Below are 13,652 nucleotides of genomic sequence, written 5' to 3' on the forward strand. Positions count from 1 at the left end.
TGTGATACTGAAGATCGAACCCAGGGACCCACATATGCTAGGTGAGCGCTCTACCACTGAGCTACAACCCCAACCCTGCAAATAAAAATTTCTATTTGGAGTAGTTTAACAAAGGGAGATGGACTTAAAGGACTGGAACGTCAATTTGATACAGTAGTGGCTGATATTTACTGAGCAGTCACTATGTACTTGGCACTTGCTGTGGATCAAATGTTGGTGCCCCCCCACCCATTCATGTGTTGCATCCCAATGTGAAAGCATTAGGTGAGTAATTAAGAAGAATGGAGCTCTATGGATAGGATATGAGAAATAGGGCATCTCTTTCTGCCCTAGAGGATCTAGCAAGAAGGTGGCCCTCTGCGAGCCGGGAAGAGGGCCCTCACTGGGAACCAAATCAACCAGCATGTCAAACCAAACTGATCTCAGATTTCCTAGCCTCCAGAACTGTGAAAAATAAAAATGTTTGTTGAAGCCACCCAGTCTATAGTATTTTTGTTAAAGCACCCCAAGCTAAGACAACATTGTCAAAAAGCATTTAGGCATGTATTAACTTAATGGTATTATATGGGGGAAAAAAGTGAAACAGAGAGTTTACATAGTTTTTCCCCACTCATGTAATAAGTAAGTGGTAATGACAAGATTCAAGCCCACTAATTCGAGAAGCCGCTTTTTCAACCTGAATATTGTGATATCACCTCTGTTTTCTTACCAGCAGTCATACCAGCAAACCTATCATCCAGTTCCAAAAATAAGGAGTATTGACTATGTACAACCCTAAGTCCTTTATGTTATTCATCAAGGCAGATTCAACAGAAACATGAAAACTGGTAATGTCACATTAAGAAGTCTACACAAGTTTAGTCATAAAATTGCACTACTCCTTGAAAAACTAATTTCCTATTGCACACCAATGATAACATGACAGGTGAGTTCCATTCCATAGATATCCCCCCCTGCCCCTAGTACTGGGGATCGAATGCAGAGGTACTTTACTATGTTGCATTTCTAGCCCTTTAAAAATAAAATTTTTTTGTTTAATCTTGAGACAGGTTCTCACTAAGTTGCCTTGAGCTTGTGATCATCCTGTCTTAGCCTCCTCAGTTGCTGGGATAATGGGCATGTACCACCACACCCTGCTCAGGGAATATTAATTTAGCATGTATCAAAATGAATAATCATAAAAATTCAAATTGTATATTATTTTCCATTCACTTTAGAAGACTGAACAAAAGGTTCATCAAAAGACAGCGCAAAAGCTGGGGTTGTAGCTCAGTGGTAGAGCACTTGCCTTTCAGGTGTGAGGCACCAGGTTCAATCCTCAGCACCACATAAAAATAAATTAAAAAATAAAGGTATTGTGTCCAACTATAACATACATACATATATTTATTTATTTATTTATTTTTTTAAGTGCAGGCCAGGCAGTGGTACATGCCTACAATCCCAGCAACTAGGGAGGCTGAGGCGGAAGGATCCAAGTTTGAAGCCAGCCTGGGCAATCTGTAACAAAAAGCAGGGATGGGGCTAGGGATTCAGCACAGTAGACATCTTGCCTAGCAAGCACAAAACCCCAAATTCAATACCCAATAATGAAGGAAAAAAGGTTTTTCATTTTTTACAGTTCTGGGGATTGAGCCCAGGACCTTATGTATGCTATGCAAGTACTGTACCACTGAGCCACATCCACAGCCCAATACATTATTATTTTTTTAAATAATTATTTTTAGTTGTAGTTGGACACATACCTTTATTTTATTTATTTTTATGTAATGCTGAGAAATGAACCCAGGGCCTCGCATGTGCCAGACGAGCGCTCTACCATGAGCCACAACTACAGCCCCCCCAGTAATTATTTTTAATACACCACTTAAGACCACAGATATGTCAGCTAGATAAGCAAAATATAGTCATCATTTCCAAATTAAGTTGAACTTCTGTTACAATTATTGTTTTAACTCCACTTCTGAGGTTCACTGGTTACAAGTTATGTCTAAAAACTATTTTGCTTTTAGCAGAAATGACGTTTTATATCAACCGTATATAAATATGTTACAGAATTCTAAAGACATATGATGCCTTAGTCCTTGATAGTTAATGTATAATTACGTTGAGGGGGAAAATGGAACCAACTTTAGCAATCTTAGCATTTTCTCCTACATCCCAATACCCCCATAGACTTAGTGATATAATATATACAGATATGTTAGTGAAACCCAATAATACTGGCCTGTGTTTCAAAACAAACATCACTGACTACAAGGATACACTAATTAACTAAAATCAGGCCACAAAAATAAGCTGCTTTTCAGTTAAAACCAAAAAAATAGCTGGTGACTATTTTCTTTAGACTTTTCTGTATTTTCAAATATTTTTAAATTATTATTTTTATGTCAGGAAAAAAACATTAAAGTACAGTCCTAAACTCCAACTTCATTTTGCAAAGAAAAGCACAGATTAATAATCATGTGCACAATCAAAACTGATGAATGGGCAGACCTAAATTTCAGCTTTGTGGCATGTTAAAAGGATGATGATTAGAAATTCAGCAAGTCAATGACAATGTGACAAAAGCTAAACATACCCAAAACAACAAAACAAAAAAATTTTACCAATGATAAAGAGTTACAATAAAAATCTTTATTTAGGTTTGGTCAGTACAGGTAAGATATACTGGAGTCACAGAGCAATATGCATTAACAGGATACAACAGTTCATAAAAATTGAGTTAACTATGCACACAAATATCTTAAACATTCAGTCACCTAAAGAGAAAATGCACAGATGTATGGTGGAAAAAATTGTATCTAACACTGAAGCTACTATAGGATTCCATCAACAAGTCCAACTTTTAGTGATAAAAATCTACGGTACTGGGCATACTTGGCAGTCATAAACCCACATCTACTCTAACAAGTCTGAATGGTGCGGAAGTATATAACAGCATGAGGAAGAATGCCCTTACACAGCACGGGTTCTAGAGACACAGATTTATACAGACATCATTGTGTTATACTTTTAAGGAAAGATTTCCATTTACAACTTCACATTAACTCATATAAAAATAACTTGACCCTACACAAAGTGTCCTTTTAGCAACATTCAAAGTAATTAACTGTTACAATTTCCAAAGTGGCAGAGGTATTGAAGCCAGGGAAAAAAAGAAAGGGGAAAAAGAAAAGAATCAAACAAAACAAAAACACACCCATAAAAAGGCAAGTTGTGACAAAAAGTATGCATCAATTTTCTGGACAGTATCCTCTCCCAAATTAAATGACACTGTATAAAAATTTGCTGGAAAAATATTACAAAACTGAACCCTGTACATTTACACTTGAGTCCAAGCCATTCTGAACGTGGCGGGAACCCACAGTTCGGTTACCTTTCCCACTCACTGCTTTCTCCTCTTGAGGGTCATGATTGGAGTCTGTGTCATTTGAATGATGTGTAAGAGAATTTTCACTGCCCGTGGGAGAGTCTACACTTTCATACCCCGCACTGAGTTGGTTTACGTAACTACTACCTCCTCTGCCAGTTCTCTCCTCTGAACTGTTGGAGGCCTTATTACCATTCCCTGGAGAAGAAGGAAAGTCATCCTCTGTTGTGTTCCCCTCCCTGTGAAATCCAGACCCAGACGTCCTCTGACGGGAGGAGCTGCCATTGCTTGGTCCATTTGCCAGACGACTGCAGTCTTTACTTGTGGCCTCTGCCTGTTCTACAGGTTCAGAAGATGTAGTCCTGCTGGTACTTGGGGCTGAGGCTTGAGACTGCTGCTGTTGGTACTGAGCCAACTGCTGGCGCGTCTCCTTCAGTTGTTGCTGAAGAACTAGAATGGTACTCTGCATACCTTCTACTTCTTCGTCAAGTTGTATGATGAAGTCATTTAGTTCTGTGCAAAGGAGAGTCAAACCTACTTTAATATCTCTTAAAATATTTTAAAATATTTCTCAATAAAGTCATAAAGCCAAGCAGTCAATAAATACTAAATAAAGAAATACAACTTTCTTTCTTTTTTGAGGTACTGGGGAGCACTTAACCACTGAGCTACATCCCCAGCCCTTCTTATTTTTTACTTTGAGACTAGGTCTTGCTAAGTTGTCCAGGCTGAATTCGAACTTCGATTTTCCTGCCTCAGCCTCCTGAGTGGCTGAGATTACAGGCGTGTGCCACCACGACCAGCTAAGAAACAATGATGCTAATACCACAACACATTTTAAATTTTTACTTGGAATTTTAAAATAGCCATTCAGAAATGAGTGTGGGGGCAAATTGGATACTTTAAGTAATATATTAAAGAACCGAGCTGAAAATGATTCAAGCCATCCTGCTACACATAGCTGGTTACAGCCTGAAAAATATGACCCACATTTACCTGTGGGGTCACCACAGCCAATCCCCTTACTCCTCACCCTCTTAGTCAGTGTCTTAACTCCACAGTAGGTCCAGTCCTCGGGACAATATGTTTCTTTAATTCTCTTAAGAGGTCTGTGCTGTTACCAAAGACTGCTTCACATATAAGAACAAAATCACATAAAATACTACTAGGAGACTAGTTAAGATACACATGTCCGAGCTGGGCCCCATGGCATCTGTAATCCCAGCGGCCCAGGGGGCTGAGACAGCATCACGAGTTAAAGCCAGCCTCAACAAAGGTGAGGTGCTTAGCAGCTCAGTGAGATCCTGTCTACAAATACAAAATAAAGCTGGGATGGGGCTCAGTGGCCAAATGCCCTGAGTTCAATTCCCTTTACCCATACCCCACCCCCAAATACACGTCTGTTAAGTTTTTAAGACTTTGGGAAAACAAAGTCCCTCACTAATATATAAAAATCTCCTAGTTAACATGTTTACAAGTAGTACAAGTTAACCCCAGTCCTTTTTTAATTGTGAAACAGGGGCTCACTAAGTTGCCCAGACAGGTCTCAAACATATGATCCTCTTGTCCCAGACTCTGGAGCCACTGGGATTACAGGTGTTCGCCACTGCCCAACTAAAAGGTAGTTGTAAAGGTAGTACTTGGCCACTGATTCTCTTTGCAATTAACCATCAGATATGGTATCCCTCAGTTTAAATGTTCAGTTTGGCTATGTGCCTCACTATCAGTCCTCTTCACAAACAGGAGAAAGAGCACTGGATGCACCTCTACTTGCCCCAAAGAGGATAGTGGCTAACTATTAAACTTGGGTTGTCTTAGCAAATTTAAATATTAAATCTCTTATTCACTAGGACCCTGATAGATAAAATTATATTCTTTTCAGACTACTGGAAATTGCTAAACATTTCTAAGATTCACTCTTACCGAGAAATGGTTAAAGATACACCTTTTAACCATCAAACAAAAAAAAATTTCTTATGCAATTTGTGGAGTAAGCAATTAGGAGAGGGAGGAAAAATCCTAAAATTAAATAGCTGTTTTTTGACTTAACTAAAAATGTTTCATTCATAATTTTATATAACCAGACAGAGAACAGCATGCACAGAATCTAACCTATGTGATCATGCCTGGCAGTGTTTTAAAGCCAGTGCAAAGTTAAGCAAACTTTTCAAAAACCCCTTACCATCCTGACTGCTTTTAAGTTCCTCACTATATTTCTTCTGTAAAGCCAACTCTGCTTCAAGCTGTGCAATACGACCCTGGGACAGTTGCCTTCCAAGCTCCTGGTTCTCCTGGATAAGCATTCGACACTTCGCCATTAACTTTTTGCCTGTTTGGCTGCAAAGGAAAGAGCCAACCATCACAAAATGAAGATAAAACTCTCTATAACCTTCTTTGCATTACTACAGCAGTAGATATAACACATACAGAACATAACTACTTCACAATAAATGCCACCCTATAATTACCATCTTCTTTTCTGGAACATGTCCATCTTCTGTATGTCAGTATTTTGCCTATACACCAGCAAAAATAACCCCTATACAGAGAGTACCCAAAAAGCCTTTTTTTATTGTTGTTTCTTTTACATCAATAATCTATTCAACTCAAAATATCATTTAAAATAGAAACAGTCCAGTTAAGTAATACACATCTTGCATATACCATATTAACTACACTCAGGTACTTAGCTTTATCAAACAAAAGTTCTTGAAAAGGTACATGCAGTATCAGTCATAAATGTACTTTCTTTAAAATACCTTCTCTAAAATAACCTATAAATGAATGAAAATATATTTATCCTTGCTAGAAAAACATATAAATTCCTCCTACTAAGTAGATTCTCTGGCACACGAATATTTCATACTTCTCAAGAATACATCTATTCTGTTAAGTGAAGCACTTTCAGTATTACTATTTTAAGCTTTAAAACTCTTCTGAGCTGGGGTAGCCCAATGGTAGAACACTTGCCCAGCACGTACAAGACCCTGGGCCTGATCCCTAGCAGTGGGAATGGAGGGTGGGGGCTCTTTTCTACTCACTCATCAATGCCTCATTTAACTTTTTCTTTCCCCAGCCTAGGGACTGAACCCAGGGGCACTCTATCACCTCCAGCCCTTTTTATTTTTTGAGACAGGGTCTTGCTAATAAATTGCCCAAGCTGACCCTGAACTTGTTATCCTCCTGCCTCAGCCTCCCAGGGAGCTGGGATTACAGGCATGTGCCACAGCCGCCCAGTCTCATTTAACTTTTTATATGAAATATATCATAGATAGATAGATATTTTCTTAAGTCGCCAAACTGGGGCATAAGTTTTAAAATTTAATAGTAATATGCAGCTTAGCTTTTACTGATGTGGAAAAAGATCAACCATGAATCACAACGATCAGGGATTACTTAGGACAAATAATGCAAACATAAAAATGTCTACCAAATTAGGAGTGCCTTACTTTCAATAGCTCCATTTCCAAATGCTAGTGCCATATACTGTAGTTCCTGTAAGCACATGCACAGCAATGGCAGAAGTAAAATCAGAAGCCCTGATAGCAGCTTTACTTCAGCCTCAGCAATACTGACGGAAATTACTGGTACTTTTAAAGGTATTAATTTAAGTATATAACTGTGATAAGAAGTTTGGGATGTGGATACGGACAGTATGACATTCTTTTCACTGAATTAAGTTCAAAATGACCTTATTGGTTAAAAATATTTTAATTCTAGTTTTTCCTTGTTCTAGTAGTAATGCACTTTCCTGATACATTACTTCTGAGTGCATCTGATTCTATCAAGACTTAGAACTTTAAAAATGGGAGCACTTGATAGATAATTCTTATTCTTTCAAGTAGTATGGCAAAGTTCTTTTCACTATCACAGCTTATGTTCTAACCCAACAAAAAGCCTGTAAGTTTCCTTACAAAAACCTGTGGAACAGTAAAACCCAGTTTAACATTACTCAAATGAGTACAAGGTGAAACTTACAAGTTAGCACATGACAAGGGTTTTATTCTTTTATACTTCAATTCTATTAGCTGGTGTTCTTCTTCATTGCTACTGTAGCTTCAGATTTATCCCATTTTTCATAAGCATCCTCAGACTTACCCTCCACTGAACAAGCACTTAGAAACCAAACAATGAGGAAATAAGATATTATGGACAACAACAACAAAAAAGATATAATGAACACCACTGTCGAAGGCAGTGGAATTCTTTCCACTTGGCTACCAATGCTGCAACAACTTTATTTCTTGCAAGGCATACAGCAATTAAACTGAAAATTCTTTTGTATGAATTTAATAAAGATAAGGAAAAGAAAGCTGTAAAATACATTAATGACCTGACTTAACCCCATATAAAAACATCGAAAATTCTATTGCAAGCTGGGCATGGTGGTACACGCCTATAATCCCAGCGGCTCAGGAGGCTGAGACAGGAGGATCTCAGGTTCAAAGCCAGCCTCAGCAAAAGCAAGACACTTAGCAACTCAATGAGATCCTGTCTCTAAATAAACACAAAAAAGGGCTGGGAATGTGGCTCAGTGTTCAAGTGCCCCTGATTTCAATCCCTGGTATCGCCCCCAAATCACCTCCCAAAAAAATTCTATTGCAAAAAAAAAAAAAGATTTAAAAAACTCATCTTTTTATAAATAGTTGATCTAAGATAACACTATCACTTCTAAAATCAGTGATAACTCAAACACTAACAAAAACACTTCAAAAAAATTCTGTAATTTTATCTCATTTTTATTAATTATCTCATGTAAAATTTATGTGATGCATAACACACACACACACACACACACACAAGGCTTGGGGTTATAATCAGGGGTGGAACCTATGCTTAGCATGTGAGGCCCTACATTCAAGCTTCAGCACCTGCCCCCAGCAAACAGGGAGTGGGGTGTAGCTCAGTGATAGAGCACTTGCCTAGCATGTGCAAGGCCTTAGGTTTGATCCCCAACACAACTAAATAAATAAATAAAATGTTTAGGAAACAAAACATACAAAATAATTGAAAGTCAGGACTGGAGGGGCAGGTCTATAACCCCAGCAACTTGGGAGGATGAGACAGAAGGATTGCCACATATTGGGCTGGGTTGCAACTCAGCTGTAGAGTGCTCGGCCTAGCACATGCAAGCCCCTGGGTTTGATCCTCAGCACCACATAAGAATAAATAAAGGTATTATGTTCAAGTACAACTAAAAAATAAATATTAAAAAAAAGGAGGATCGCACATGAGGCTAGCCTGGGCAATTTAGCGAGGCCCTGTTTCAAAACAAAAATTAAAAAGGCCTGGGTTTAATCCCAGTACCAAATAAATAAATAAAAAGTGTTTGAAAGATGAATAAAAAGTCAGGGTCATTCCTCTCATTCAAATGTTTCTTTCTTTTTCTTTTTTTTTCATTCATTCAAATGTTTCTGAAATAATTTTTAAATTATACACACACACACACACACACACACACACACACACCATTTCTAAAACCAAATAACTCACAAAACAAATATAATGGGAAATATTTGAAGAGAAGGATTTTAAAAAAGGAATGAAGAAATGAACATTGTATTTCGAGGTGAAGGGAGGTCCGGCAGGCTATTTTGCAGAAATGAGCAAACAATTACCTATGTGATTAAATGCAAACTGAAAACTGCCAAATACTAAAACATACCCCTTTAAATGTGCTGAAACACAGGCTAAAATGTACGCATTATACACATGAATGACATATTTTGACTAAAATGGACAATATAACTCAGGAATCTTTCGCCCATAAAATTAAAGCAGAAAAATACTAAAGTGGAAAAAAAAAATACCACACATACACAAAACCCCATTCTACTTGAATTATTACACACTGATTATAATCGATGGAGCATTATTTGTTCCAAATTAATAATGTATTTTTAGTACCCAAAGAACTTTGGATTTATAGCCTAATTTTACAGAACAAAAATTCATTAAAATAAATTATGATTCACTAATAAAATGGAAATACTATGTAACCATTAAAATATAGTAAACTATATGTACTAAAAAATGCCCAAGAGAAAAAAGAAAGGTGGTGGGGAATCTACAAATCATTTGTATGTAATGGTATAATCACATCTGTTTAAATCAATACACATAAAATGATTGTGTATGCATACAAATTATCTTGATGATACCCAAGAAATTCAACAATGGTTACTACTCCTGGAAAGCAGAGTGGAAGAATGAGGTCACATCCAGGAGTGACACTCACTTTTCATTTCTACCTTTTTCCAAGTGTTTCAATTTTACATACAAGCATCTATTATCTTGTTAATTAAGAGAAAAGTTTTACAATAACATGAATAAAAGCCCACAGACCTCAAAGTGACTGTACCTAAGTGGCAAAGAAAGATGCTAGCTAAATTTGAGTACATGTTAATTGATACATTTTATGAACTACGTTTTGACCTACTATAAATATAGTTAGGCCATAAATCTTAAAAAGCACAAAATAAATACAAAAGACTTAATGTGGGCACAATAAGATAATTTAAAACACAATTTTTAGAAGCAGATTTCTTGCTGCAAAGTCACATAAACCACCTCAACCCACCCTCTGCCCCACAAATTCCCTAAAGCACAAACATACAAGATACTTACAATTGATTTGAATGATTAAGAAAGAACTTAAGTCACCCTTGTTAAAACTGCACTTAAACGTTGGGACAAGCTGGAACATTTATCTTCTACTCATCTCAGACTCCATTATCACCAAGCGAAAATTCAAATTGGTGACTTATAGAATGTTCTGATGAAAAAAAAATTCACCTCCAGGATTGGATGGAAGCATGAAGAAAATAATGCCTCATTTATCTAAATGATCATATGAATTTTCTAGAAATGGTCACTATACCTTTTTTTTGGTTCGCAAAATGTCTCACTTAGGCCAGCCCATAGTTCTAACATATTATGTCCCCAATCTTCTGGCAGGCACCCTGTGAGATTGTCCCACATTAATTTCTACTACAATACCTTAGGACAAAGTGTCAAAAAGTAATAAGTATCAAGTCTCCTCGTCTTTTATGATACCAGCTGGAACAAAGTAGGTCTTTTAAAAATGAGATGGCTTTTTCCTTCACTTTGAGAGCACAGCAACCATTTTTCCAAAATGAATCTGCTCTCCACAGCCCCCCAAAATTAAAATGTTAAGAGTACAACAAAATCATAGTATTCCTTGAACTTTGGGGGAAAAAAAAAAGCGACTATTCCAAGGCACATTTAATTTAATATCAAGAGTGTAATACAAAAGGCCCCAATACAACGAAGGAACACATTCCCCCATTAACACCAGTGACAATGCTCTTTTAACATGTGCCTGTTGAATGGGATGGGGATTCATAAAGTTCACTACTGAGAAAAAATAATGCATTGAGTCTCATCATCACAGCCAATGTCCTTATACAATCTAGTTGTGAAATGAACGTTCATAACGCTTCACACAGTTTAAACCTGAAGTTCAATACCACACCTTCATGTCTGCACAGTCCTCAGTTGTCTGCAGTTTTTAAAACCATTCAAAGAACAAACCATTGATGAAAACCACATTGATTTAAGGCTCCATTATGTAAGAGAGAGCCCTAAGCTAGATGGTTAAATATATGCTCTACTTGTACTGACAGCTATTATTTGATTTTCTCATGACTATTAAAAGTTGGTTCTCAGCAGAAAAACCTTTAAAGGCAATATCACCTCATTTGAGTTTTGACCCAGAAGTTCAACAATCATGAAGTCCACAGTCTTATTGGCAAAACTGATACACAGTGTCTCTAAGTCATTATGGCCAAGGCTAAGAGCGATGCATATTCCGTTTTTACATTTTACTGGAATTTTACATGTTCAATTCATGATTTTTAAATCTCTAGGTTTTCAATCCTCCAAACTGTCTGAAGACACAGTGTGCCACAGACTTAAGACTTCTGTTTCTCCCTCTATTTTCTTCAAACAGAAACATTTCTCAAGTGTCTACATGTTCTAGAAGGGGAATTTTTCGGAGGTGGCCTCTTCTTCGGAATAGTCCGACGACATCAGGCCTCAGAAGCAAAGGGAAGGGGAAGAAAAAAAAGCTGAAACACAAGGTTCATCTGGTAAGTTTTACATTAATCATTACAAGCTGCACGGTATAAGAATGTGTTTTTTTTTTTTTTTTTTTTGGCTCAAAAAGTCTGAGTCTTGGTGTGGAAACGAGTACTTGGCTGTCCCACCACAGCTTTCTCGCAGTGGGACTGTCAGGGAAGTCTTGACTGGGGAGTATGATTTGTTTACCTATCAGGCGTAAACTTCCAGGCACTCAGTTCATTTTGGGCTTGTTCCAGTTTGTCTTTAGTCTGTTCCAGTTCGCCTTTCATTTTTAGGAAAAACAAGTTGATCGCTGGGTCTACCATTGTTGATCTCAGTTGGGCAACACTCGGCTGCTGTACTTGCTTGAGGTACTGAATTTGAGTCTGTGCAAAGCAAAAGAAACAATTATTACCAAATCAAAGAAAACATATGTAAAATGATGGGGGAAATGCCCTTGCATTAACTTAATTTACCAGCTCCATTTATTAAATCCCTATCCCCTTTGATCTTAAAATTTTTCCCCTAAGGGGCTAAGGGAATAGACAGGTGACAGAGCACATGAGGTGACAGAGTGCATGAATGCAAAACCCTGGCTTCTCTCCCTGCACACACACAAATCCACTAGAAAAAGCACTGATTAAATTAAGAACAACTATAATTGAAAGTTGTTATTCATGCTAGAATTGTGGCCATCTGATTACATCTCCATGTATTTGGGACACTGAAACAAAAGGCCTCATCATTGCAAATATAAAACTACCACACACCAAAAAAAAAAAAAGGCTATATTTACTAAAGAATACAGACACACACTAAAAAACAAAAAAGGCAAAGTTTAAAATATTAATTTACAAAAGACTGAGTGGAGCCAGGTAGGGTGGCACATGCCTGTAATCCCAGCAACTGTGCTGAGGCAGGAGGATAGCAGGCTCAAGGCCAGCCTTGCTAACTTTAGCAAGACCTTTTATCAAAAACAAAAAGGGATGGGGAATGTAACTCAGTGGTACAGCATGCCCTGGGTTCAATCTCCAGTACCACAAAAGAAAGAAAAAAGTCAGTGGAGTCCTTGATTAGTTGTTGTGATTTTTGCCTATGAAATTATTCTACATTAAAAAAAAATCATAAATTCTCCTAAAAATATACCAAACACAAGACTATAACTTAAAAACATTTGCATTTCTAAATTTAAAAATATACAGTACATATAGTTATATAAGTTGGCATTATACCTTTCTAAAAGCAAAATTCTAAAGCACCTTAAGTCAAAATCAAGTATATATCCTTTTTATTTTCCTTCTGAGTAGATTTAAATCACAGAATTATAAAGCTGATAGTTAACTGACCTAGTCCAACTGCTTATTTTTAAGAAAGAAAGAAACCACTGTTCAAGGATACAGGTAGGTCACGGCCAGAACTGTGACTAGAATTCTAGTTCTGGGGCCTCCTGGCACTCAGCATAGAGCTGCTCCCACCATTCAAGAACCCCTCTACTTACACATGAAAACTTCAATTGCAACTTGAGTTGATTACGTACTAGCACACTAAAAACACATTTCTAAAATGTGAAATAGCGTTATTAGTATTAAATTCATCACTTTCTTCATATCCAAAGTAGAACTGATTCAAGATTCTGCTCCACATTAAAGCTGTTTTTAAACAGGATGAAGGCTAAAATTTCCTACCAAAGCTTTAGCACAAGGCATAAACATACTAAGTGGATTAGGAATATAATTACTATTTCATCATACAAAAGAAACAACGTTTAACTTAATGCAGATTTTTTAAAAGTAAATCAGTTTAATCAAAAAAGTACAACTTCTTATTCAATATAAAATCAACTACTAAGATAATTTAACACAGGAAGAATAAGGCATATCTTATAGTATAAAATCACATGCTGATATCACAGAGTAAAATGTGATTTAAGCCAGGCATGGTTGGTGGTAGACAACTGCAGTCCCAGCTACTTGGGAGGCTGAAGCAGGACTGCCTGAGCCCAGAAGTTCAATCAGTCTAGCTAGGCAAGAGTAAGACCCAATCTCAAAAAAAAAGGAAAAAGTAAAAAAGAAAACCCACAATAACAGAAGAAAACAAAAACTGAAAACCCCACTCCAAAACAGTTTCTACGTTGTTCCTATATATAGGTTTGCAAAGTTCCAAACAATTAATACTTTTTGGTCATGAAGAGAGGCAA

The 13,652-nt window shown here is 37.1% G+C and overlaps 1 protein-coding gene across 2 annotated transcripts in view; it reads right to left on the reverse strand.

The window, feature by feature from the left end:
- Positions 1 to 2,617: 2,617 nt before the first annotated feature.
- Positions 2,618 to 13,652, reverse strand: part of Wtap (WT1 associated protein) — a 29,943-nt gene continuing 18,908 nt past the window's right edge. For both annotated transcript variants that reach the window (XM_027939422.2, XM_027939421.2), the window contains exons 6-8: positions 11,663 to 11,841; positions 5,556 to 5,710; positions 2,618 to 3,886 (exon numbers count right to left, since the gene is read on the reverse strand). In XM_027939422.2, the coding sequence (XP_027795223.1) occupies positions 3,303 to 3,886; positions 5,556 to 5,710; positions 11,663 to 11,841 (918 nt within the window). In that variant the 3' untranslated portion in view covers positions 2,618 to 3,302. The remainder of the gene's footprint in view (positions 3,887 to 5,555; positions 5,711 to 11,662; positions 11,842 to 13,652) is intronic.

Source organism: Marmota flaviventris, chromosome 6 (genome assembly GCF_047511675.1).
Source record: "Marmota flaviventris isolate mMarFla1 chromosome 6, mMarFla1.hap1, whole genome shotgun sequence".
Classification (NCBI taxonomy): Eukaryota; Metazoa; Chordata; class Mammalia; order Rodentia; family Sciuridae; genus Marmota; species Marmota flaviventris.